The sequence below is a fragment of the Erpetoichthys calabaricus genome, chromosome 12 (assembly GCF_900747795.2).
Source record: "Erpetoichthys calabaricus chromosome 12, fErpCal1.3, whole genome shotgun sequence".
NCBI classification, from domain to species: Eukaryota; Metazoa; Chordata; class Cladistia; order Polypteriformes; family Polypteridae; genus Erpetoichthys; species Erpetoichthys calabaricus.
Window position 1 is genome coordinate 21,146,101 of NC_041405.2, and position 27,153 is coordinate 21,173,253.

General features: G+C 37.6%; 2 protein-coding genes across 4 annotated transcripts in view; both read right to left on the minus strand.

Moving 5' to 3' along the window:
• Window positions 1–989: 989 nt before the first annotated feature.
• Window positions 990–25,768, minus strand: LOC114661932 (uncharacterized). The gene is made up of 10 exons (XM_028815186.2): window positions 25,723–25,768; window positions 21,980–22,300; window positions 20,369–20,419; window positions 18,594–18,818; window positions 17,378–17,488; window positions 10,793–10,921; window positions 9,872–9,996; window positions 6,312–6,377; window positions 2,900–2,950; window positions 990–2,668 (listed from the first exon to the last, which is right to left on the minus strand). The coding sequence occupies exons 1-10, from the start codon at window positions 25,730–25,732 to the stop codon at window positions 2,636–2,638; spliced, it is 1,122 nt and encodes a 373-aa protein (XP_028671019.2). The 5' UTR covers window positions 25,733–25,768; the 3' UTR covers window positions 990–2,635.
• Window positions 990–27,153, minus strand: part of LOC127529834 (uncharacterized) — a 325,899-nt gene continuing 299,735 nt past the window's right edge. For 2 of the 3 annotated variants that reach the window (XM_051934802.1, XM_051934800.1), the window contains one exon: window positions 990–2,520. The gene's annotated coding sequence lies outside the window, so the exon portion shown is untranslated. The remainder of the gene's footprint in view (window positions 2,521–27,153) is intronic. The other variant, XM_051934801.1, reaches the window with a different exon arrangement.

Below are 27,153 nucleotides of genomic sequence, written 5' to 3' on the forward strand. Positions count from 1 at the left end.
CAGAGGTTTAGTGTAAAACTGGACTGGTTTGAGCAGCATGAAGCCTGCTGTTATCAAGGGACTTGGAGGTTCAGTGTTAAATCCTCTTCAGGGGTAGAATATAGAAAATATGTTTGGTCTCAACATTGTGCAGCCTGCTCTTGTTAAGGATTCCTGAGATAAGCATCACTGGGAGTACAAGTGAAACAAAGTTAAGAAGTTCAGAAAACTGATTTCAGTATTTCTATGATTAACTTGTCTACCAATCTTAGTAAGCGAGTCAGAAAAACAAACAGGGGGTTGAGAGCAGAAAGTCTGAACATCCGTCTGACTAGGTATTAATTGGAAATTGAATAAAAAGAGTCTGAAGAAAAATAAAAAAAACCTAAGAATCTTTGAGCAAAGCACATATGAGATTGTATTTAGGATTAACAAGCTTGTACACAGAGATCTCACTGACTGCTGGCGTAAATAGTGTTGTGTTGATGATACCATGTGATGGAAATTCCTGGGGTAAATCCAAAATATGATAGTAAAATAAAATAACCAAACAAAAGCAAAAGGGGGCAAAATGAAAGTGAAACGTAGTTCTCTTAACCCTTTCAGCCCTGGATTTTCTGTTTTTATGGGAAAAATGATTTTGCGAGATATTCTATCTTTGGCGTGTCTAGGAAGCTCAAAAATGAAAAAAAACAAAAAAATGATCACTATTATACAATAGCTGCCAAATACTTCAATTTCCTTGAGGAAATAAAATTGAAAGTGGTGCACACAGTCCGGACGTGTCCATTTTCACTTCTGTGTCTCGCGGACTGTATGCCAGTCTCTCCAATCTGCGCTAATAGTAGCCAGCGGCTGCAAACGTATCTGTGCTTTACAAAAACAGTCGCATATATGTGTATTAGTAATAGGATGTCAGGCCCAAAACGGTTAAAATCAAAGACAATAAACTGAGTTGAAAACAAAAATATATTAACCCAGAAACAATTCACAAAATTTATCATATGAAGTTGCATTAATCCAAGTTTATTTGTTTAAGGTTTTCACAATTTACTTTTTTGATTTGTAGATTCAGCCTGGCAAAGATGCAACATAACTAATTAACTCGAGTTCAAACAAATAAAAGACAATCTTATACTATAATTAGACAGAAATGAAATCATTTAAAAAATTCTTAAGTGACTATTAACACAATTAAGCTTATTAAGAAATTAAATCAATACTTCATTATTAAAGTATGACTACAAATTAAGTAGAAAGGAAAATGAATTGACTAAACCTGTAAGCAAAAGAGATTAAACTAAATCAGGGTTCTCAGACACCAGTCCTGGAGGGCCGCAGTGGCTGCAGGTTTTCATTCTAACCCTTTTCTTAATTAGTGACCTGTTTTTGCTGCTAAAGAACTTCTTTTGAATTGATTGTAATTCACTTTCTCTTGAAGACTCAGACCCCTTAATTGTTTCTTTTTCCTTAATTTGCAGCCAAACAATAATGAGATACAAAATGAGCCAAAACATGACCAGCAAAACTGTGTCCATCATACAATATCTGAATATAAAGAACGATGCTCATCTGCTCAGATACCCAAAACATTTTAACAGTGTTCTTAGAAAAGAGAGGAAATGTCTGCTATTGCACAATGAGAGCTGCAGTAAACCGTGGAATTAAAGAACAAATTTAATTAATAATGAGAATCGGTGCCTAATTAAGCAACTGTTTGGAGTGAAATTGGTTGGAATTTGAGCCCCTGACTTAGTTGGTCTTCTGTTGGCTCCCTCACTTCATATTTCATTTCTTTTTGGGTGCCGTTTAAGGAAAGAAATTAAGAAATCAGGAAAACATATCTTTAAAAACAAGTCAATTAAAATTAAATCAAAAGAAGTTCATTAGTAGCAAAAACAGGCCACTAATTAAGAAACGGGTTAGAATGAAAACCTGCAGCCACTGGGGCCCTCCCTTAACTAAATCTTTGCTAACATACTAAAAACACCAACCAAAAGCCAAAAGGCTAACAGGAGAAAGAGAAGGAGCACCCACCCTAACCCAAATACTTAACACGCTAAACCAAAATCAGTTTTGGAACAAACCCCAAAAAACCTCAAAAGAAAGCCTTTAATCTAAAATTAGTTAAACAACATTCAGTTGGGAAAATAAATGGCATCTAAATTTATACTCCTATAAAACAAAACATAAGCCAGCCTGCAAAGGCGAATAAGAAGGGCATCAGCAGTTAACGCCTCAGTGGCCGGGCTACGAACAGTAAAGGTGAAATCACTAATTGATAGATAAACTGAGCTCTTCAACTTAAAGAGGAAGCGTGGAAAAAGAATTAACAATTAAGGGAAGACCAGCAAAAAGGAAAGAGAGAGAATGGAATGGGGTGAGGTTCCCACTAAAATAATCTAATATTCTGTCTAACTTAACTTATTTTGATTATTATAAAACATTTTAAGTCTAGACTTCTCCTCTCAATGGTCTCTTGAGGGGTGCACTATATCAAAAATTACAAGAAATTATTGATAAATATAAACATTATATAAACTTTGTCATGTGTTGCAGTGTTCATTTCAGTTGAAGTTTAAAACTATGCATCCAGTAATTTTTGAGAAATAACAATATATCAAGCCATAGGTTATTCCAAACGTTTCATCCAATCTCAGACTTCACTTTTAAATAAATGTCGACTTTTCTGAAACAGAAAACAAAATATATATTAGGAAAGGAAAAAAAAATCTTCATGTATCTGAGAGAGTAACCAATTTATAAAATTTAAGACTAAGAGCTCATGCGATTCAGTGCAATAGAATCTGGACTGGGAAATGCCGACTGCATTACTCAAAAATAAACACATTGTACAAAGATTTTGCAGCTTTTAAACAGAAGAATACAGAAAAAGGATGTGAAACGGGTAAACTCTTACCATAATGACTGATATGCGTACTTTCTGATTCGGAAGTTTCTGTTTTGTTTGCTGGGAAAAAAATATATATAATTGTGCATAAGATGCTTGGACTATTACATTATATAACATTAATTTTATAGTTATTTTGTCAACAATATAAACAGAGTTCAGTTTAATTGTATGGAGCTTGCACTTAAATCAAATGGCTACCATGATGTCACCAGAGCTGGGCAATATCATCCAATTTTCAATTCAATGGTTCGTATGCCCCATATGGGTAGTGCTGATGTAGTTCTGGTGAGATCTCAGCCAACTCAGTCACTTCCGTTATCCATACTGCAGTTGTGATTTTTGTTTAGTGGCAAGAATGTCTGCAAAAAAGAAGTTTCAGTGTACAGAGAGCTCTACAGCTGAACTCTGTTGTGTACCTTTATGTTCAGCTTCCAGGAAATACAACAAGGTACTTAGTTTTCATACATTTCCCTCCATTGTGGAAACCCGATCTAAATGGAATTTCACTATCCATGAATGAGCTTTATGATTAGTCCCCAGACCTGAGTGTGTAGCAGACATTTTAAAAAAGAGGATGTTCGTGAGATGCAGTCTGAGACAGGGCAGTGACTGTTAAAGAAGGGTTCGGTTTCTGCGTTGTTTGAGCGGAACAATTTCTCCTTTCCACTTTCAAGACCAGGGGTTTGGGTGAGGAGAAAGTAACCGACAGAGGATAACGCACTGGGCGAGGAGGAGGAGGATAAAATCCTCAAGGACAGCAACTACACTTAAGTTCTGGATCTAGCTGTTGTTGACGTAGTGTTTGATGAAGACATGTCTCTCAGAGAGGAGAACCTCCAGCTGAGGAAACAAATTGAGACCCTTACAATGAAGTAACAATTTGGCATCACCATTTTGTTGACTCAGACAGAGACATTTTCTTTTTTACAAGGTAAGATGTCCAGCAGACTCACATTATTTTGTATTCAAGCATCAGCAACAAGTGCCACAATGGAAGGATTATCTGCTCTTTCCGTGGCTCTTTAAGGTGGCTCACTGTCCTTAGAAGGACTGCTTGACTTTTGTTGCACTATTTGGAAAAGCACCAGGCGTAGCATAGGCGCTCCTGCTGTTGATAATGTAATGCCAGCTCATTCTGTTTGTGATCCATCCCTGGGTGACATAACTTGCAAGCTTGCATACATATTCATCTGTCCGTGAATAAAGTTTAATGACTAATTATTGAAATTCTGTTTTATTAAAAAGGCCTAATGTAATCATATACTTGTCCCAGGTAAGTTCATAGTAAACACACGTTTTTAATACTTCTGGATTTTATCTTTGTAATTGTGGATGTAGCTTGAAGCAAAGATTGAAGCCTTTTTCCTTTTCAGCTCTTGATGTTTGGCATAATGTTTGAATAATGTGACTTACGTCATTTACCGCAAGTCTGAACACATGTTGAAGCAATGGGGTGAAGAACGCCATAGCTAGTCCTTTTTGATATCCACGCTGGAAGTGCAGCAGTTGGCTGACGTGGTTCCGGAAGAGAGCGTGCATAGAGCTAATTTAATACTAAAGAAAAATCAAAATGCAAAAGCCAATATTGCAATGTTCACCACATTCAACTGATTTTTTCCAGAACTACTTCTGAATGCTAAGGAAAATCCACAAAATTTCCACCGTTATTTCTAACCGTGTTGATGTCAGCTCCAAACATATGTTGCCTGGGGATGATGAGTGGGGAAAAAAATAGAACAAGAATCAAAAGAGGAAGAGTTTAGGACAGGTAGGGTTAGCTCTGATGCTTGCAAATGGTTTGGCTTTCCATGGGATGACAGTTGAAGCAGCAGAACATCTGAAGATGACACTCCTTACTGCAAATGAAACGGTCATCCAGGCACTGGGGTGTCTACAACAATTCCTCCCACCTTCCCAGAAAAATGATTCCCTACTAAGCAAAGTTCTATAAAATTGTTTGTTGTTCCATTGCATACTGTATGAGTAGACAAGCAGCAGTTGGAAGGAGATAGCAGCTGCAGTGCCATGCCATATTGCAAAAGAAACTTTCACCTACTTAACTTATGCAAAGATATCTCTTGTTTATTAGTGGTCAAATAACTACAGTAATTGTATCGCACCAGAAGAGACATGTAGCAAAAGCCCTCATCCATCCATTTCACATCATCTCTGCTACATATCTGGTGCATATGCATGGCTGAGGTGCCAATGCTGTAAAGATACTATTTGCAGGATTTTGACACACCAGGATGAAGAACCATTCAACATGGGGCCAGATAGAAGCCCTGCTGTGCAGCTGCTGCACTGCACACTTGTGGAGAACCCTATCTTATTCTTAGACTATTGAATTCTGGGGTAGCTGCCTTTCTAGCATCTACTGAAAGTTTTTTTTTAACTCATAAATACCAAAGTTTCAGATAACTGCAGTCAGTCCTTGACTATGAACCCATTCTACACAGTATCTGCAGAGCAATCTGTACATTGTCAAAGTTAAAATTTATTGTCAACTCTAAAGTGCTTTCAAAATTCCTAGAAAATGCCTTGTGCTTTTATCACTGGGACTCATACCAGTCAAGTCAAGTTGGAGAGCATGCACTGGTACATTGAATTGCCGCACCCACTACACGATGAAACAACTCGGGATACTGGTTGGCAACCCCCCAGACAGACACGCGATCCAGTCCCACCCTCCGGGAAAGACCCTCTATCTGCCGCAGCCAGGTGTTACGTGGGCAACCCCTTGGCCTGGTCCAGCCATTCGGGTCACCAACAATGAGGATCTTACGAGCCGGATCACCCACTGTGAGTCGCGCCACATGGCCGTTGTGCCGTAACTGACACTCCCTCACAATGCAGGTAATGTGCCTCATTCAGGACTCCATGAGCAACACAAAGTCAAACCAACAGTACCCAAGGATTTTCCCGAGAGACACAGTACCAAAGGTATGACGTTAAACTACATCCGGTCCTGCAAGCTGTTCTCCAACTTGCAGGAAAATCATGGGAGTTGGTGGCAGAATTGGCACTCCAGCCACCGTAAAAAAAACACACACAGCTGTGAGATGACAGAAAGAACTTTTCTTACTCTCCGCGGGAGTAGCTCTGCTGCAGCCTCCTATAGGAAGGCTGCTTGCATCATGAAGGGGATGGGGGAAAGCCCTTGGAAGTCCCATCCCCGGAAGAGTTGAAATCGTTGGAGAACCAATGGGGTCAGGTCTGTTGGGGATCAGAACTGGTGTGGTGCTGAGGCGTCACCCACTGCACGGCAGCACTCGGGTCCCAATTTGAGGCGGCCATTACAGGTAGGCACATGGAACATCTTGTCTCTCTGGCATGATGATCGTCTTCCTCTGCTGTCGGAGGAGCTGTGTAAACTCATACCAGGACCAATAATATTTATCTAGATGATCATACTTACCATAAACAAGTCATAGAGTGTAATCCTGCCAAGTTTGGTTAGGTCATCATCAGACATATTTGAATGCTGTAGAAAGAAATCAGTAATGATGCTAATTAACTGCACGTCCAAAACATTAATAAATTCATAGTGTACTACATTTAAATCCTCATAACTAGTAAACAGAGGCTTTGCTTTTGCTACATAACCTTTCATCTCTCCTGAGGTGTTTAACAAAAGTAACAGTCATTATTACTATTTCAAGGGACTGGATCTGATCACAGATGTACAGGAGATGGATGTGAAGGGCCTTCTTTATATCTCCAGTTGAATTCTTGCTGTTCTCTTCCCATTGCTTTCTCACTTGCAGTGTCAGGCTCCTGTTTCAATCAAGTCTACAGCTTTTCTCTACTAACAGTTATGTGGTGAAGAGGATAAGAAAAGTGTTGTTAAAAAATAAGTGTGAATCATTTAGAGTTATGTGTAACAGTGGGTGTCTGAAGTGTGATCTACACTTCTATGCAAAAGGTGGGACACCCTGACCAAAGTACATGTTTTGTTGAGATCAGAAGTAAAAACGGAAAGCTTTTACAGCAGACTGAAACAATGGCATTTTATTGAAAATGTTAATGTACCCTGCGGTGGGTTGGCACCCTGCCCGGGGTTTGTTTCCTGCCTTGTGCCCTGTGTTGGCTGGGATTGGCTCCAGCAGACCCCCGTGACCTTGTAGTTAGGACATAGCGGGTTGGAAGATGGATGGATGGATGGATGGATGTTAATGTACAGTTAGGATTTTTTTGATGAAATAAAAAAACTGAAGAATGAAAGTTTGGGCCCCCTTTCAGTCTCAGCAAGTGTAAGTTTGCTGGTATCCTGTATATAGCTGAGGTAGTTCACGAAGGCTAAAATCTCAGAACCAAAATTCTATGATGGTCTTTCTTAGGAGCCATAAAGTTTTTAAATCAATTCTCAATAAAGATATAGGCCCAGCCTAGTTCTTCTTGAGTCACAGGTTTAACACAGCATCTGAAATATTTCTACTGACTGAGAGTTAGTCTGGGTAACAAGCATAGGGAGTAAGGACTTGCCTCCTACAGGGAATTCAGATTGTCTTTTGATGTTTCTTGATATATTAAAAATGTCATATATATGACACACAAACTTATAAATGTAAGCAGGGCATTAGAAATGTCCCAGACAATTCTGTATATTCCCTGTAGATTTCTAGTGGTGGAGTGAGGCGCTAACTGTGGTGTGTGGAAATGGATTTTTTGAATAAAGATAGACTTCTGCATTTTTTGAATCAAGCTGTAATTTGGCTAACATGGGGTCATGGATTAAAGAAAAACATATCATTTATACATATGCATGACATTTACATATCATTTAAACATATATGGTGTTCCACAAGGCTCTATCCTGGGTCCACTGCTCTTCTCAATCTACATGCTTCCATTAGGTCAGATTATCTCAGGGCACAACGTGCGCTACCACAGCTATGCTGATGACACACAGCTGTATTTATTAATAGCACCTAATGACCCCGATTCTATTGATTCACTAACACAATGTCTGACTTGTATTTCAGAATGGATGAATAGTAACTTTCTCAAGCTAAATAAAGAGAAAACTGAAATCTTAGTGATTGGCAATAATGGATACAATTGAGGCTATTAGAAATAAACTGGATACATTAGGATTAAAAGTCAAGACGGAGGTAAAAAGCTTAGGGGTAACTGTTGACTGTAATCTGAATTTTAAATCGCATATTAATCAGATCACTAGGACAGCATTTTTTCACTTAAGAAACATATCAAAAGTTAGACCTCTTATATCATTGAAAGATGCTGAGAAATGAGCTCACGCTTTTGTTTTTAGTTGACTAGATTACTGTAATGCACTCCTCTCAGGAATACCCAAAAAAGACATATATCGTTTGCAACGAGTGCAGAATGCAGCTGCTAGAATCCTTACCAGGAAAAGAAAATCCGAGCACATCTCTCCAGTTTTGATGTCACTACACTGGTTACCTGTGTCATTCAGGATTGACTTTAAAATTCTGCTTATGGTTTATAAAGCCTTAAATAATTTCGCCCCATCTTATATATCGGAATGCCTGACATCTTATATTCCATATCGTAACCTCAGATCCTCAACTGAGTGTCTCCTTAGAATTCTGAGAGCAAAACTTAAAAGAAGTGGTGAGGCGGCCTTCTGCTGTTATGCACCTAAAATCTGGAATAGCCTGCCAGTAGGAATTCGCCAGGCTGATACAGTGGAGCACTTTAAAAAATTGCTGAAAACACATTATTTTAACATGGCATTCTCATAATTTCACTGTAATTTAATCCTGATACTCTGTATATCCAGTTCATTATCATAACTATTCATGGTAGCTCTAAAATCTGTACTAACCCCTACTCTCTCTTCTGTTTCTTTTTCCGGTGTCCATTTGGTAGTGGCTTTCGCCATCACCATCTACTCAAAGCACAAACAGTGATGGATTAAAAGCCAGAAGTCTGTATGTCCATCATCATCAAGTCCTTCCGTGAGAACCCTAACTACAAAGAGGACTATTTTATTTATGTTAGGTACAATGCCCAGAGGGGACTGGACAGTCTCGTGGCCCGGAACCCCTGCAGATTTTATTTTTTTCTCCAGCCGTCTGGAGTTTTTTTTTGTTTTTTCTGTCCACCCTGGCCATTGAACCTTACTCTTTTTTTATGTTAACTAATATTGTCTTATTTTTTTTAATTTCTTATGTTGTTATATATATATATTTTTTATTTATTGTTCTTCATTATGTAAAGCTCTTTGAGCTACTTTTTTGTATGAAAATGTGCTATACAAATAAATGTTATTAATTATTATTATTATTATGAGTGGAATATCATCTGTTGCTTACCCTGTGTTATTCGTAGTAATGGCTGAGGAAAAGTTTTAACCTAATCTTTTTATTGAGAACAGATTTTCTGAGAGAATAGAATTCAATGAAGACCAACATGATATAAACAGCAAAGAAGATTGAAACGTCCATAAAAAAAAAATCTACATTGTCACAATGTCTCAAACATCTGAATTTTTGCTAAAGTATAGTTAAATAAATCACAAACCTTCCTGTGATTGGCTGGGGAGCACCCTGAAATGATGGCCCAGCACTCACAAAAAAATAAACTGTTAGCTCTGCATGATAGCTCCTCAGAACCTTGCATGACTGCCATGTTAGACATTTGCAGGAACGATAAGTGATTAAACATGAATACATGTTTGCTTCACAAAATTTAGCCCAATACGTTGTGTCTTTGGCTGCTAGGACAGGCCAACTCATTAATAAGGGCAGTCAAACGATTATTTTATTAGTTGTTTACCTTTAGTACTCTAAAAATCAGTCAGGAAGATACTCTCTTTCTCCTTATTCCTCCAAGAACTAGATTTGAATTCAGACTCTTATCACTGTCTTCATTAACTGCTTCTGAGGAAGATTTTTGTGGGCATCCTCCATGAACTGCCACATCGGATTGCAATCAAACCTATTAAAGATGCCAATATATTTGTAATTGTATGAGTTTGCTATGACTCACTTTCTTAAGCCTTTTCATATCGATATATATGCTCTTCTTCCAATTTTTTGACTTTTCATTTCCTGATAAAAGTTCAAATTCACCAGGGAAGAACCACTTGCCCTTAGAACATATAGAAGGGACACCTAGAAAAAGAAAGAGTGGAGTTAACTCTTTATAAATACTAATCTTTCCCCATAATCACATCAATTTAATTTTTTGATAAAATTAAAGTAAAAATACATTTCCAAAGTTTTAACGATGTCAGAAGAGAATGGAGTATAAAAAGAATGTTAAGTAAAAATAAGGTAATTAAAAATGTATTGTCCCTTCCATATAAAGATGAGATACAAAGAGGGTTGGTGACATTAGTGATTTCTTATTGGCAACAAATGCATTTTTAAGAAGCTAAGTCTCAATACATTCCTTCCATGATAAAAATAAAATAATAGCAAGATGAAAATAATTGGAAGCATTAGTTTTTTTTAATTATTTATAATTTTTCAAATCATTTTCAGTAAACTGGAAAATTTGACAACCCAATATTTTCTTGTGATCAGTAAAGTTCTGACTTTCAGGATTATAGTAAAAGCATAGCATTTGATGGAAACTGGTGGACTCATTCATGATTTATATCTGCTACGAAACAAAGACAGACACCACTCCAGAATTGAGTAAATAATATTTAGGAGCAACAACAACATGATAATCAATTGGAAACATAATGTTAGAATTTGTATTCTGTTATGAAGCTTTCCCTTTATGATGAGTATGAAGAAAATGAAAACAGCAGTTACAAACTGATTGTCTACACTTCTGTTCATGACCTCAAATAAGATAGGAAATTGACTTATAATGAGATAATTTCATACAAAAGCACAGACCATGATGATATAATTATATTAAAATGCATTTTTAGTTTTAAACCCATGGTACCATTACCTTTTTTTTCAATCTCATTTCTGTAGAATTCTCCTTTTGTTTTCTTACAGATAATAGGAATTGTTTGTTTTCTCAAAAGTTTTTTTATTACTGCTGAAGAAGAACCTTCCTTACATTTCCTGTAATTACCTGTCGCAAAAAAATACACAGAAGAACATTTTTAGGGAAGTAACTATTAAAAATCAAACTGCAAAAATGAACATTTCAAAATTTTCTATATACTTTACATATGGAATCTGCATTTGAAGCTTATTTGTGTGTGTGTCTCATTCTATGAATGTGCTTCTGACACCAGAGATATTGGGAGTCTTGGGATTCATTGAATGAATACATCTGCTTCTTATTTAACTATCCATCTAATATTGATGATATTATAAAATGCTGTATGTGTTGGGGGGCTTCAGAACTGTGTACTTTGCTATGACTGACCATGGACTGTGTCTAGTAATGCTGTTGACTGCAGGATTTGTATTCCCCTATCCATTGTCATCTGGCCATATTCCAGGCATAATGTTAAATGACTTTTGTCAGGATTTTGTCAGGATTCACTTATGGCATTTGTTAAGGTTACTTTTCTTTTACTGTAAGTTCAATTTGTGTGTGTACATATATATATATATACAGTATATATATATATATATATATATATATATATATATATATATATATATATATATATATATATATATATATATATATATATACATTCATGGCATTCATAGTCTGAATCACAATCTCATTGTATGGGTGGTTACCTACCAGGTAACGCTTGATGAGCCCAGAATTAGGGTGAAACACGTGTCGCATACTCTTTATATTATTTGGCAGTAAAACTATGCAACATTCTATGATCTGCTTCTCACAACTGAAGAGGGCACCATGGCAGATGTTGGCTGACTTGCAGACCAACCACAAGCATTACCTGATAGGTAACCACCCATACAATCAGATTGTGATTCAGACTATGAATGTCATGAATGTAATTACCCCGATCTACATGCTGTCAAATAAATGAACCACACGCCGTGGCACAACGCAAAGAGGCTTCGCCGCTGACGTCTGAGGTTCGATCCCCGAAAGGGGGTGCAGTGAGTGTGTACGCCTGATGAGCCCAGAATTAGGGCGAAGCACGTGTCGCATACTCTTTACATTATTTGGCAGTAAAACTATGCAATATATATATATATATATATATATATATATATATATATATATATATATATACAGTATATATATACACAGTATATATATATATATATATATATATATATATATATATATATATATATATATATACATGTGTGCATGGGAGGCAGCTAAATGGACCAAAAGAAAGTAGTTCCATGCCAGGCCAGGGGGTGGCGGAGTGCATTAAACCTTCCTTTTTTATCTTTGCAGACTGGACACAGGAAATTCTGCCTGATTCAGGCCCAAGGACGTCACTTCCAGTTTCTCGCCTAAGAACATCACTTCCGGTCCCGGGCCTTAATGACATCATTTCCACCTGCTGGCCTTAAATACAAGACAACATCCTCTGTAACTTCAGTTCTGTTTTAGACTCAACTCTGTACACATCTGTGCTACTTACTTGCCTTTTTGCAGCCAGGCTTCAAGTATATCGGTGGCTGCACCAAACCTTTTTTGTATGTCGAGGCTATTTATTTCACTATATATATTGTCACACATGTGCGTTTAGGAGACAACTAAAGGGCCTGAGTCTCTCTCTCTATTTCTTACAGACCATTCTAGGGAAATCCCGCCCAGCTCTGGGGCAGCCAATGACGTCACTTCCAGTTCCGGTCCTGATGACATCACTTCCCATACTGGCCTTTAAAGCTGCCATCTTGTTTCTAGTAAATCAGTTCTGTTTTGGACTCAGTCGTGTGAACATGTCTGTTCTTTTGAATCAATTTTGCAGCCAGGAAAAATTATACAGGTGGCTGCCCCAAACCTTCTCAATGTCTTTTGGTCGTTTTTTTGACTATATTTGATGCTTATCCAATGCCGTGAGTGGCCAACCTCCTCAAGCATCTAGGACACTCTAAATTCCTGACCACCCTCAATATGACAAAGGGGTACTGGCAAGTTCCCTTAATGGATTCCCCAAAGGAAAAGATCACATTTAGCACCCCTAGTGGACACTGGCAGTATTGTGTCCTTCCATTTGGGTTACTTGGAGCTCCAGCGTTTGCTGGACAAAGTGCTCCGTCCCCATAACTCATACAGTGCTGCCTACCTGGATGATGCTATTATCTATTCCAGAACATGGAAGGAACACATACAGCAGGTACAAGCAGTATTGCGGACACTAAGTGAAGCCGGCCTATGAATTAACCCAAGGAAATGCTTCTTTGGACTAACAGAGGCCAAATATTTAGGCTACCTGGTGGGTCGGGGTACTGTAAGGCCACAGTGTTCAAAAGTTGATGCCATATTGAAATGGCCCCATCCAAGGACCAAGCGGCAAGTTCAGGCCTTTCTTGGACTAGCAGGTTACCACCACCGGTTTGTGCCCCGCTTTTCCGAGAGAGCAATGCCCGTGACAAATCTCACAAAGAAGGGGTCTCCGAATCATGTGGTATGGGATGCTACATTGAAAGCTGCATTTAGTGACCTAAAACAGGCCCTAACTTCAGCTCCAGTATTGAAAAAGCCTGACTTTTCTTTACCTTTAATCCTCCAGATGGACGAATCAGACACAGGTCTTGGCGCTGTGTTGAGCCATAGCATCGATGGAGCTGAACACCCTATCATGTATCTTAGCCGGAAACTGTTGGACCGTGAAACCAGGTATGTGACAGTGGAACGGGAAGCCCTAGTGGTTAAATGGGCGATCACCCAGCTGAGGTACTATCTCTTGGGCCGTGAGTTCACCCCATGCGAAACTACAGTGAATATCCTTGCATAAGGAGTCAAACCCACGGGTCACGAGGTGGTTCTTGGACCTACAGTTGTACAAGTTTTTGGTTCTTTACAACTGGGGTAACCTACAGGCCAGTGCTGATGCCCTTTCGAGGTGTCACAACCTCTCAGCCAGGTCTGGGCTGAGGGGGGGCCATGTCACACATGTGCGCTTGGGAGTCAACCAAAGGGACCAGAAAACGACAATTCCATGCCAGGCTAGGGGGCAGCGGGTTGTGCTAAACCTCTCATTTTTCTTTCTGCAGACCAAATACGAGACGTCCTGCCTGTATCTGATTACGCTCTGAAGACTTCACTTCCTGTCCCGGCCCCAAGGATGTCACTTCCTGTGAACCGCCTATAAACAACAACAACATTTATTTCTATAGCACATTTTCATACAAATAATGCAGCTCAAAGTGCTTTACATGATGAAGAAAGAGAAAAAAGACAAAATAAATAATTAAAATTAGGGAACACTAATTAACATAGACTAAAAGTAAGGTCCGATGGCCAGGGAGGACAGAAAAAACAAAAAAAAAACTCCAGACGGCTGGAGAAAAAAAAAAATAAAGCCCCCTCTAGGGATTCTACATAACATCAATGACCTCAATCAGTCTTCATTGTATTCAGGGTTCACATGGAAGAACATGATGATGATGGTCATGTGGACTTCTGGCCTTTAATCCATCAATGTAGGATCGTCCATACTTGACCAGTTCTGTTGTGGACTCTAACCTGTACACATTGTACACAACCTAAAGCCTTTTGCAGCTAGGGAAACTATACGGATGGCAGCCCCAAACCTTTGTTGTGTGTCTGGTGGGTTATTTCACAATATTTATATATAAGCTGGTCATACACCTGATATTTCTTCTGAAAAGCACATCAAATTTATAATTTAGACTTTAGATAAGGTCCAGACGCTCCGCACCCACCCAGTTACAGGAGGGACAGCCCTGTAATAGCCATTTTCAATGTCAGGTTTTTTTTTTGGTTAGTTTTCTGGCCATTGGTATTTTTTTTTTTGTTTGCTTTATTTACTGGTGATATCCCATTTTCTACACAGGCACGGTGACATGCTGTTAAAGCTGTGGTGTTGATGATGGGCTTGTAACACTGGGGGTATGGTCATGTGATCAAGACCAGTAGTTTTCCCCTGTAGGCCCACTGCACTCCTGCTGAGATTGAGACTCTTAAAAAAGAGAAAAAAAATTGGGTGGGGGTTGAATTTACTTTTGTTAAGCTTCACTTGGTTGTATGGAATGTTACTTGCTTTTAATAAAATCATTTACAAAAAAAGAAAAAAAATCATGTTTCAAGATTGTCTTTATATTGCCTCACCTAGTTTTTACATAAACAGAACTGAAAATGTTAATCAGTGTACTTATAGTCTAATTCTGAAGTTCTCAGCTGGAGGGTGAGAGAGTGGGCCTTAAAAATGACTGTTTAAAAAATAAATACAAGAACAGACTGAACCTAAAAGCAGAACTGGGCAGCCATGAAACAGGCTCAGACGTTACTTTGACTTGGAACCATCTGTGATTTATTTTTCTCTCTTTGCGATCATGAGCTTAAGGTAACTTGTGAGTTGTTTTTCTCCTGCTTTTGATCTGGATTCACATGTAACTTTTACGTTTTGTAAATATAAATATTTTAAGGCCTTTTTTTATTACATATCAAATCACCCTACTGCTTTTACTTTAAACATAATTCGATAAAAATGCATTTGGCATACACATGGAAAATTAAAAATAAAATGCACATCTACAGAAAACAAATCAATAATCCCTTGTTGAAACTATCAAATCAATATTCCTTTGTGGTTAATTAAGAAATAGCACCGTTAGCTGTGCCTAGTAAGGGTTTAGTACTTAACAGTCAGTCAATCAGTCCCCAACCCGCTACATCCTAACTACAGGGTCACGGGGGTCCGATGGAGCCAATCCCAGCCAACACAGGGCGCAAAGCAGGAACAAATTCTGGGCAGGGTGCCAGCCCACCACAGGGCACACACACACACACCCACAAAGCACACACCGGGGAAAATTTAGGATAACCAATGCACCTAACCTGCATGTCTTTGGACTGTGGGAGGAAACCCACGCAGACACGGAGAGAACATGCAAACTCCACACAGGGAGGACCCGGGAAGCGAACTCTGGTCTCCTTACTGCAAGGCAGCAGTGCTACCACCGCGCCACCCTAGTACTTAACAATTTAAGATAAAACATTTCAGTTCTTGGAGGTGGTGTGCCAATACTCAGCCTAGGGCTATCATGTGATATTTGAGCACATATTTGTTAATAGTCTGCTGCAGTTAAGCGTTTGCTTTAAATAATAAGATGGCTATTGTCCAAAATCATGCAATAGGACTGCCTTTAGCAGAATCCAGGATATAGCTTTGCTGTATTGGGTTCGTATTTTGGGTGGCTTTGGATTAAAAAGGTTTGGGAACCTCATTTGAGACACATTGCATAAACAGGGATCATTAGCTGTTCTGATGTTTTTGGAAAAATTATCATATTCAAGTACCTAAATATTTCAAAGCACTTATCATTGCTCTTTGCATTTTTGAGCATGTTTTGTTTCTGTTTTCTTGTTGGTTGGCCTTTTTCATATCTGTTGAGTTGTTCTTTATAACCTCATTATGGCTAATTAAAGTAGGCAGATAACTACACTGATTTGGAGCTTATTAGGGCTTTTTCGCTACAAGCGCTGTCTTCCGAGTTTATGACTCAGTAGCGCAATTACTACAAATATTTTTCCTTTTTTTACATGCCTGCTAGTCCTGACACATTGGAAATGATGACAAGAAGGCCAAACTACATAAATATCTGATTTACTATCCAAATAAGAACAAGGCAGGGATGACTGCAAAAATTAAACCATTACAAAAAGTAAAAAAAAAAGAATTACAAAGTAAGTCTCTCTGGGCTTACCTTGATGGGTCTTAATCTATCTACCAAACGGGGTGATTGCCAAATTTCACACCCACAAGAACCACACAAATCACTCCTTTCACCTTTTGTAAAGGGAGTGCTTTTTGTAGGCGAATCCTCACTTTTAGTCATCATCTAACTCTAGACTTAATACACCTCTGATCTTGTAGTGGCTTTTAATCCAAGACTGGGATGAACGTTACTTCTCAGATTTGTGTCCCACCAACCCCCAAGTATAAGTCAAGCAGTTCATATAAATGAAACCTTCATTTCTTCTGTGATCTTTGCAAGTGACCCATAACCTCCCAGAAATCATTCCTTACTTCCAATCCTTACGTTTCCCACAGGAGGGACAACTCCTTACTCCTTGAAATCAATTTTTTAAAGTTGGAATGTCTATATGCAGTGATATTAAAAAAAAATCCTTGTACATCTCAATACACCCTGTATGGTTTTAGAAGCAGTGTGGTGACATTTAACAAACCCGCTTGGGTTGTGCTTTCTCCTCAATTCTCTGCCCTTACTCCATTCAAAGCAATACCAGTGCTGTTTAAACCCTTTAAAACTCAATAGGTTGCATTTTACTAATACTCCAGTTATAATAAATAAATATCTAAATAAGGTTCAATGTGACATTGGGTAGAAGCATCTGCTAAATATACATATAAAATAACAAGTAATGTTGAGATGACCTGCAAATATAAAATGAAATATTATTTAGCAGAAAAATACTCTCACTAACCTGAACTTTTAGGAGTTAAACTTTTCTTGGTGGTCTGAGATGGTAGCGTTTGCCTTTCATTGGTAGAAGTCACACCACCGTTGCTTGTTCCTTCATCACCAGTATCACTGTCTGTCACCATTTAAAATACACAATGAAAAAATGTTTTTACATTTTATTTTATACAGGATCTTTTCATATTGAACACCATCTGAAAGTGCTTTCCCAATGCAGTGACATTTTCCAATGGCTTGTCTGTTTTTTAACAACTGGAGAACTGGCACATTTAAAGTAATTTACTAAGGGTCACCCAGTGAGATGAGGACTGAGCTGGACCTTGAGGTTTAAAGTGTCTTAATAACTGGTTTCACATCCCAGTTTACTCAGCATTGGCCTGGAGTTTTCACAGCCTTCCTGTGTCTACATTTCTTAACTCTCTGCAGTTACTGTGGTAAATTAATCTGTTTTTCTTTTAAGACAGTTTAGAGCAGATGTTTCTCCAAAAGGCTTTAACAGAGTAAGCCACCTTTTGGAGAAGGGCTGTGATGATAATGTCACCTGTCAAACAATATACACATCACACGCCGATCAATGCACAGGGTCTTTATCTCTAAAGAGCAATTGCCATGGAAAACTAAATACATAAAATAGTGATGGTAAGCTGTCACCAGAATAGAGATAAAGATCCATATAATCAGAAAGAAATACAACAATCATAGAAATTTATTATATACAGATTTATGATAGTGATCAAAATAGAAAACTGACCAAAAAGGTTTTTTGTACATTTTTAACAGACTACCACTTGCTTTTTTTACATTAACTGAAAGTGTTTTTGTTATCTTGGGTGAAGGACGAGGTGGCAATAATTACTGTGAAAGGCAAAGATCTAAAGAAGTGATTATATTTTGTTGGTGCAATTATAACATGTTAGATTGCATTGCACTGCAGAAAATCATTTTGATGGAATTAACTGCTTAATATACTAGAAGATTAGGTAAAAAAATACAAAAAAAAAAGATAAATGCAATTGGAGTCTTTCCCTCAGTGAAAAATGGTTGATCATTTCTTTCGCATTCATTTTTAAAGTTTGTTTTATCATTTTAAATCAGCTAGCGCCACATTTTAGATTGTATAGGAAAAATTTAATTGACAAATTTAGCAAACTGTCAAATTAATAGAAAATGTATTTTACATAAGTTATTTATCAGGCCGCGCATGCGTGTCGGGGGCTCACCTTTCAGGCTCCTTGGAGGAATGTACTTCCAGTCTGGGACAGCAGGGGGCACTGTTGCTAACAGTATAGAGTCTTTTTTCACCCACAGCGCCAAGAACATGCCACCTGAGGGCAACTGACCTCGATCCTTCTGGCCAGAATCCTGTAAAAGCCGACTGTCCCCAGAGGGAAATGTCTCACTTGGACCAGAGTTGAACTGCAGGATGGAGCTTCCCCACGTATTCCCTCAAACACAATACATTACATGTTTTTTTGTTTTATATATAAATTGTTTGTTTTCTTACTCTTAACTGGCCTTGGTCAAGCATACTGTGTGTTTTTTTTTAAATTAATGATCACAATGGTTAAAATAATAGTTCACTTTCACATGTATTGTTAATATGGATACAATGTCACTTTAATAAAACTGTGCCAGAATAATTTTAGATGCTCGGGATGTTTATTTAAAGTTTATTATTTAAAATGCCTAGGTGACTTACAGTGACATAAAAGGGAAAAATCTCATCAACACATTTTTTATATGTGCATTTTATTTGCTTGGCTCTACAGATTTCAGCTCTTCGATAGCTGTTTCATATTTCTAAAACTGGCAGATTCACAGGTTAAATAATTTGCTCAGAATGATACAGTTAATCTGCAGCAGGGCTGAACTGATAACCCAGTAGGATGCCTGCCAGTTCCTTAGCCACTAAACCATAATGCCCCACCTTGAAAAAAGAAGCACAAATTAAATCTAATAGCATATACTGTGTTTAAGGGAGAAAGCAAACACAAGCCATGGATGTCACTGTTAGAACAAAAAAACTTTCTGTTATGCCATTACTTATTCTTAATGGACTTGTCAAAAAATGTACAAATAAGAGTAAACGTTGTTTAATATTGATGTCCCATCAACCTGTACACATTTTAGACTTTGGGACCCATGATAAGGGCATGTCTCTCTTTCCTGGTGTTGCACAATTTTAAATCTAAAATAATTTTATTTATAAATAGTATACAGGTCAGTATAATGATACAGTATTTCAATGACAGTGCATTGAATGCCATTGTTGAAATATAACACTGAAAATGAAAAGGAGGGCATGCATGGAGATTTAGGAAGATGTAGATGACCTGTGTAATGGAACATCTATTTATAAAAAATGCTAAAGACTGTGTCTGTTTATCATGCGATTACTCCTAAACCAATGGGGCTAGAACCTTAATCTTGGGCTTAATTGAAAGCTTCTGACATGGTACACACTGGTGAATTTGGCTCAGTGTTATCCTCTGCAAAGTTTTCAGGGTTCACTTCTGTCTTCCAGCCAACTACTCAAGAGGGTGGAATTGGAGAAAGGAAAAGAACAGTGGCAACATCTGCTGAGCATGAAGTACATTTCTGAAGCCACTCGTACAAAGAAAAAGAGCAGCAGTACCATCTACTGAGCACCAAGTATGGAAAACAGAATGCACACATGACACACCGTGAGGAGTACCTGCGCAGTTTGACATACAGCACTACATACCATAATGGTGCAAAAAAGAACCCAAGCAAACAACATCTCTTGAGTGTGAAACCAAACATAGGAAGTCCTTCAATGAAAAAGGGCAATGAGAGGTAAGCCAAAATGAAACTGTTAAGCTTGCTTAGTATGAGCCATCTTTATCTGAGGACCATAGGGCCACATGTTTCCTAGTATGTAATGTTTCAATGTATTATTACCTTAGCCATCTGAGCTCAGAAAGAATGTATGAAGCTAGAGCTCAATAGGAATTATGCAGTAATGGGTTTATACCTGTCATCTCTATTTTGTCATATTCTGTGTACTCTTCTGGAATATAATTACCTGCAAAATATATAAACACATGTCTTGATTATTTAGTAAATTCATCAGACTGCACATAGAAAGTATGCATGCAGTTAGTCTGTAAGCAGCAAGGCATGTGGCTCAAAGTGACACCAAACCTGACCTAGAGAATAAACACCTCAATAACAATTAATAGCTAAAATGTTAATGCCTTGAAAATTAAAAAGAGAAAATTGCTGGCAAGACAATGATCTAAAGCCAACATGAGGGCTTATTTCTTAAGATAAAAATTATTTATCTTCCATATATTCACCAGTTTTATAATGATAATGGCCAAACCTGGCAGAAGCGCTAAACTCCTTTGGTTTCTTTAACAGCTATAGAGCAGAACTTGATTCATAAGACCAGTAGTTCAAATGTGAGGAACATCCCAAAGAGACAGTGTGCAGTTTATATATAACATTATAACATTATAAGCTGTGTGTCAGTTATATATAACATTAGAATCAAAATGGCAAATTATGAGGGCCAATATATAGCTGAATGATATACAGTTTTTAAACATTTGTCTCTTTGGTTTGGACAAAGAGCAGCAGTGTGTTTACAAAATGCTGCCTATGAACTTTGTTCATTTGTTGTTGTGGAACTATAAATTGAAGAATGTGATGCAGGGTAACCCTAAACAACTCAAATTTGAAAGTAGTTTTCTGTAAAATGTAAGATTGGGTGACACTGGATTTGTGTCAGCAATCAGTGTCACATAGAAGTCTCAAGAGTTTACTTCTGTCATGAATGACATGTACTGTACAATGAAGATTATTGCATTGTGGGCTGTATGTGTGTGTGTTTCTTACTCTGCTAGTCAATGGTTTCATGTTGTATAACACGGGTGTCAAACTCCAGTCCTGGAGGGCTGCAGTGGCTGCAGTTTTTCATTCTAACCATCTTCTTCATTAGTGACCAGTTTTTGCTGCTAATTAACTTTCTTTTGCATTAGTTTTAATTAGCATGAATCAGGCCCCTTAGTTGTCTATTTTTCTTTAATTAGCAGCCAAACAATAATGAGACACAAAACAAGCCGCCACATGACCAGCTGTGCCAATCACACAATTTCTGAAGATAAAGGTGATGGTCTCAGTGAGGTCGAACTCTCAGGTCACCAAAACATTTTGATGATGTTCTTAGAAAAAACGGAAAAATCAGCAGTTTTGGAAATGTCTGCTGTGTCAGAATGGAATTAAATAACGAGTTTAATTAACAGCAAGAATCAGCTTCTCATTAAGAGATTATTTGGAGTGAAATTGGCTGGAGTTTGAAGCCCCAGTGTAGCTGGTCATCTGTTGGCTCGTTTCACATCTCATTTCTGTTTGGCTACAATTTAATGAAGAAAGGAATAAATTCAGAGGACTGAATCCTTAAAAACAGGGCTGTGAAAATGAAAGCAAAAGAAGTTAATCAGCAGTGAAAATTGGTCACTGATTAGGAAAAGGGTTACAATGAAAACCTGCAGCCGCTGCGGCCCACCAGGCCTGGAGTTCGACACCCCTGTTTAATATGGGATATGGATCAAGTCTGCTATCCTGATGTTAATAAACAAACCTGAAGTATCTGAATCTTCCAAAGGTCCAATGCTGAGCCTGGGAACCTCTCCAGCTGTGACTTGATGCCTTTCATGTTGTTGGGGGAACATCGTTCTTTGGTTAGTTAGCATTTGAAAAAACTGTTGGAATCCCTCTTGCTGGTTCCTGTTCATGTCAACCAATTCACGAATCTGATCCTGAAGCTGACGGTTTCCCTCCTGCTGGCTCTTGTTCATTTCCACTAATCCATGAATCTCATCATGAAGCTGACGGTTTGCCTCCTGCTGATTCTTGTTCATTTCAACCAGATGTCCTAAAATTTTCCCTATCGTTGGTTTTGCTGTTACCAAACACAAAAGTCAGAATTAAAGACATATATTCAATTGACTGTCCTGACAACCACTCTTGTTTGTTGTGGTCACATTACCAACTTATCCTTAATCAGTCTATATCTGAAAGTATTATTAGACAGTAAAACATCTCTTTATTATTGCCTTTGCTGTTAGCTTTGACTGCCGATGGAGTTTGCACATTGGTTTTGTGTGTGTATGAGTTTTGCTTCATGGAGTTGGTTTTCCATCCCAAAGACATGGCCATTGGATTAACTGCCAAGTCTTTAATTGTTCAGTAGTAGCACAGTTGTAGGCGTTTGCAAATTTGCAATGAACTGGTCAATTTGCTCTCAGTATACCCATAACACAAAACTGTAAAGGTTTATGTAGTGATGGATCGAATAAATAAGGCAAATTTACCTGTTAGAATGGAATTAGTTTAAAAAGAACCATAGCTGTGAATAATCAACCATATACTCAAATTTTAAGGGGAACTATGAGTTCTGTGGGTAGTAGTAAAAGACATTGTAATTATTACACTAAAAATAGTACATCTTATTTACAGTATATTTTTAAAAATCAATCATATTTACTTTTCTATTACCATAATGCATTGATTTTCCAAATCTGCACTTTAATTGTAGGGTGCAGGTGCCAGTTCAGTTAAGGGCATAATAATCAGTTGAATGTGAATATCTTATGGTAATGCAAGGAAACAATCAAAGTCCCTGGAGACACACAATATGGACAAAGTCAGCCTCTGTGAGTTCTAAACAGACAGACAATGGGCCTCAGTTAGAAACTTCTCCTCAAGAGCATTAGCACTAACCACAGTGCCACAAAAAGGAGAATTAACATTTACTTCAGCGTTTCTCAACCTTTAAGTATTTGCGACCCGAGTTTTCTTTACACTTTTAATCGCGCCCCCTCTAACGTTTTTTTGAAAGGAGCCCACTAATACCAATCTGTTCTTTTTTAATTAATGATATATCATAGATGCATATTTTATTATACCTACTTAACTTTTATCGACATTTATCTAACTATATATTTATTTTTCTAGTTTCAGAATGTAGTTTAAGTTAATTTGTTTTGGTTTCAATAGATGTATTTTTCAAATTTTTGATTCTTGTTTTCTTTTTTTCACATCTTTGTGCCCCCTAGGGGGGCCCGCCCCACAGATTGAGAACCACTGATTTACTTATTTGGCTGACGCCTTTTTCCAAGGCGACTTATGACATTTATGATACAATTGGTTCCATTTCTTTTGTTTTTCCAATTGGAGCACAGGCAGGTCAAGCGACTTGCTTAGGGTTACACAGTGGTGTCAGTAGTGGGATTTGAACCCGCAACCTCAGGGTCTGAAACATTAAGCCTTAACCACACTGCCTGTACAGTAACAACTCTATAAAAACATTCAAACTCCACTGTCAGAGGCTGAACCAGAATTTGAACTGAGAATTCAGGACACTTAGTAGTCAGTGTACTGTCACCACAGAATGAGTAGGTAACAACACTAAAAACTACTAGGGATCAGGAGAAGAGAGCGTAAGTCAAAAGAACTAGCGAGAGACAAAACCATGGAGACAAATGAACACCTGATAAGCCAAATACATGATCAAAAAGTCTACAGTCTGAAGTCATGTCCAAAACATAGCAAGAATTCATCAATATTATTGTACAGAATAATGTTATTCTAATATTATTCAAATGCTGGTCCTTTGATTTGTCTCTCTTATGCTAGTAATGGTTCTAATATACTTAAAAACTTAGAATTTGTTTTCTTTTATTGCTATTATCTTTTTTTCCTCTTAGTTGGGGGCAGATTTTGTTGTGCTTATTTTTTCTTCTTTATCTCTATTTTCCTTAGTTTTCTCTGTATTCATTTTGAAGTAAACGGTTATATCTGAGGTAAGGTTGGGAACATACGCTGATTACAGCTGCTATGTTGTTATTATTTATTTGATTGAGTAGCATGCCATTGTACTGTTCTGCTTTTTTGAAAATAAAAAATAAAAACTAATTAAAAAAAAGTTTAGAATCTGAGCAAAAGATCTGAATACCTAAACGTTTAAGAGTAAAGGCACTTGATTTTTAATTTGTATGCACAAATGTAGACACAGATACACGCCTGACAACAGTTTACATAACGTCATGCAAAGTGACTTCTGAGGCTATGCTGCCTCATAATGCTGTCATGGTGTTGAATGCACAAAATGGCTATTCAGTCTAAAAAACAAGATGGTGTCACAGCAATTGCAAAACACACCAATAAAATAAAAACAAAACTTAAAAACAAATGTGAAACTAAATTCTAAAACCTCACAACTAAAAAACTCATAAAAAAATTACCAGTCAACAAGTAAGATATCTTACACCTTAGGGCTGCAATGGCAACCAGTGTGTCATCAATTATTATTATGTACAGTATATCTTTATTATTAGCATTAACTTTAGCTTTACATATGCAGTATTTACTGTAATAACTAGCTTAATACTACATGAAACAGCCCCTAAGCTTTCAAAGAAAAGCTAAGCAGTTCTCTAACCATGGAAACATTTTGTTTCATGTTTCTCTGCTGTCTAAAAAGCAATGGATATGAAGTAAACATATTTTTTCATATAATTCTGCCAAGAATCAGCCAGAGCATATGAAGCCTGGTGCCTGAGGAGGACTTCTGTCGGCTTTATAGAATACACTGTGAAGGAGGACCACAAACAATGGATAAGTAATGATAATAATAGTAATACATTTTATTTATATAGTGCCTTTCCCATGCTTAAGGAACTTATTTAAACAGTAGGGTATATGTAACATTGGCTACAAATATTTTCAGCATAGAACACTAAACAGATAAATGCATGATATTCAAAGCATTAAATAGAATAAAAGGAAAAACAAACCAGTGTAGCTGAATTAATGCACAAATATTTAATGTGACAAATTCTATGCATGCCTGTTTACATTCAATCTATTAATCATAACTTAAGAATGCCATCCAACAAGTGAAACAATTCAGTTTTTGTTACAAGACACTGAGCCATAACTTCCTGGAATGTTTTTATTACTAATATCTTTATACTACGTGGTGTGTAACAGTACATGACTATGACAATTTCTGTTACATACAACTGGAACAAATATGACATTCAAATATGATGTTTTTATATCATACTTAATACATTCATTTTTCTCAACGATTTCTTTGAGCATTTTTATCTCTATTATTTAGAGGTAGGTTTTCAGTCACACACTCTATGCAGTGTCTACCACAATGCATATAACATATCACTCAGTTACACTTCTGAAGTGTTAAATGAAGCACCCATCAAAGTAAGGTGTACATATTTAAAACCCAGAGCAAGGAAGATAAAAAAAAATAATTAAAAAAAAGACAAAACACATGCATTTCTTTTAGCAGTAACTTACATTTCTTCATTTTTCTGATGTGTATTTAGCAAGCAGTATTCAGCAGGTATCAGCTAGGAAATTTCTTACTTTGTTTTATTTATTACTAGCATGAAGTTATAAATTGAAGATTAAAACTGTTATGATGATCCTTCTCGGTGCAGCTTGTGAATTCTGGTGCTTTATTTAGTCGAGTTTGTTTTTCTGGAACGTTGTATCCAATCAGCTTTTTCTCCGACCCAGAGGCGTGATCTTCATTTGTTTAAAGTTTTGCTTTGTGCCTCAGGGTACAGCAGTAGGTGAGTTTGTTTAGTGTAAAGATTCAGTAACCAGTTCGTCTGTTTGAGCGTCTTAGTAGCTTTGTAGGATTCTCTCATACAAACAACTATAAAAATATTTTTAGTTTCATTTCCTGAGAAATCCTTATGTTCAAATGCACCCTCCTCCCTGTGGCTCATGATACTATAGAGACTGATGCAAACAGTCCTAAAGGACAGTCACCTGGTGCTCCAGCTTTATGAGTCGGGCGGATCAAGCTGATCTCTTTACTGAACGATTTCTTCAAAATGACTTCATGGCATTATTTCAGGATAAAACAAAGAATGTTTGTTAATGCATACACAGTATAATCATGATATCTGATATCAGAGACAATCCTGTAGACAGTCCAGCCCTTAGTTAATGAGACCTAAAAGTCCATTTAACACAAGGCTGATAATCTGTTATTTAAAACTACTACATGGTAGATGAAATCTGATCGCATCTTAAAAGGTCTGTGAGTATTTTGCTACCATACCTCTTTAGTCTTGTGTGGAAGGCAGGGACAGTCTCCTCAGAACTACCAGACTGGGATGGTCTTCTTTTTCCAAAAATGGAGCAAGTGTGTGTGTGTGTGTGTGTGTGTGTGTGTGTGTGTGTGTGTGTCAGTTATCAAGCTTTTCAGACTCCTTTGAGAAGTGTGTGCTGAGATCCTGGAATGGAGATACTCTCATAGAGCTGAACCTCAGACTCAGAAGGCATAATGTGGATTCCATTCGGCTGTGTCTGCAGGTAAGGGATGAGCCCCTGCTCCAAGTGGAAGAGTACCTTGAGGTCTTATTAACAAGTTAGAGAAGGGGATATTGTGAGGTTGACAAATAAATTGGTGCTGTGGTTGCAGTTGTGCAGACATTTTACTAGATTGGTGTAGAAGTGAAGTAAGACCTTATGTGAAGCTTTCAATCAGTGGGTCTGTCTTCATTTTCATCCTTACCTGTTTTCTCAAGGTCTTGGTAGTGAGTTAAAAAAAGGCAAAAATGATGTTCCTGCCCAAGGTTACTGGGCCACTCTCTCTTATAGGGTGAGGAGGTCAGTAATGTGAGAGGACTTTTGGGTAGAACTATTGGTTCTTCAACTTGAAATGATCTCCTTTAGGTGGTTAAGGGTAAGTAGTTAGAATGTGCCTGGAATCCC

Coding starts and splice junctions, on each gene's coding strand:
- LOC114661932 (XM_028815186.2), bottom strand. Junction 10,922..17,377: donor TTTAACTCCTAAAAGTTCAG/GTTAGTGAGAGT, acceptor TTTTTGCGACAG/GTAATTACAGGAAATGTAAG. Junction 2,669..2,899: donor TACGCATATCAGTCATTATG/GTAAGAGTTTAC, acceptor TTTCTGTTTCAG/AAAAGTCGACATTTATTTAA.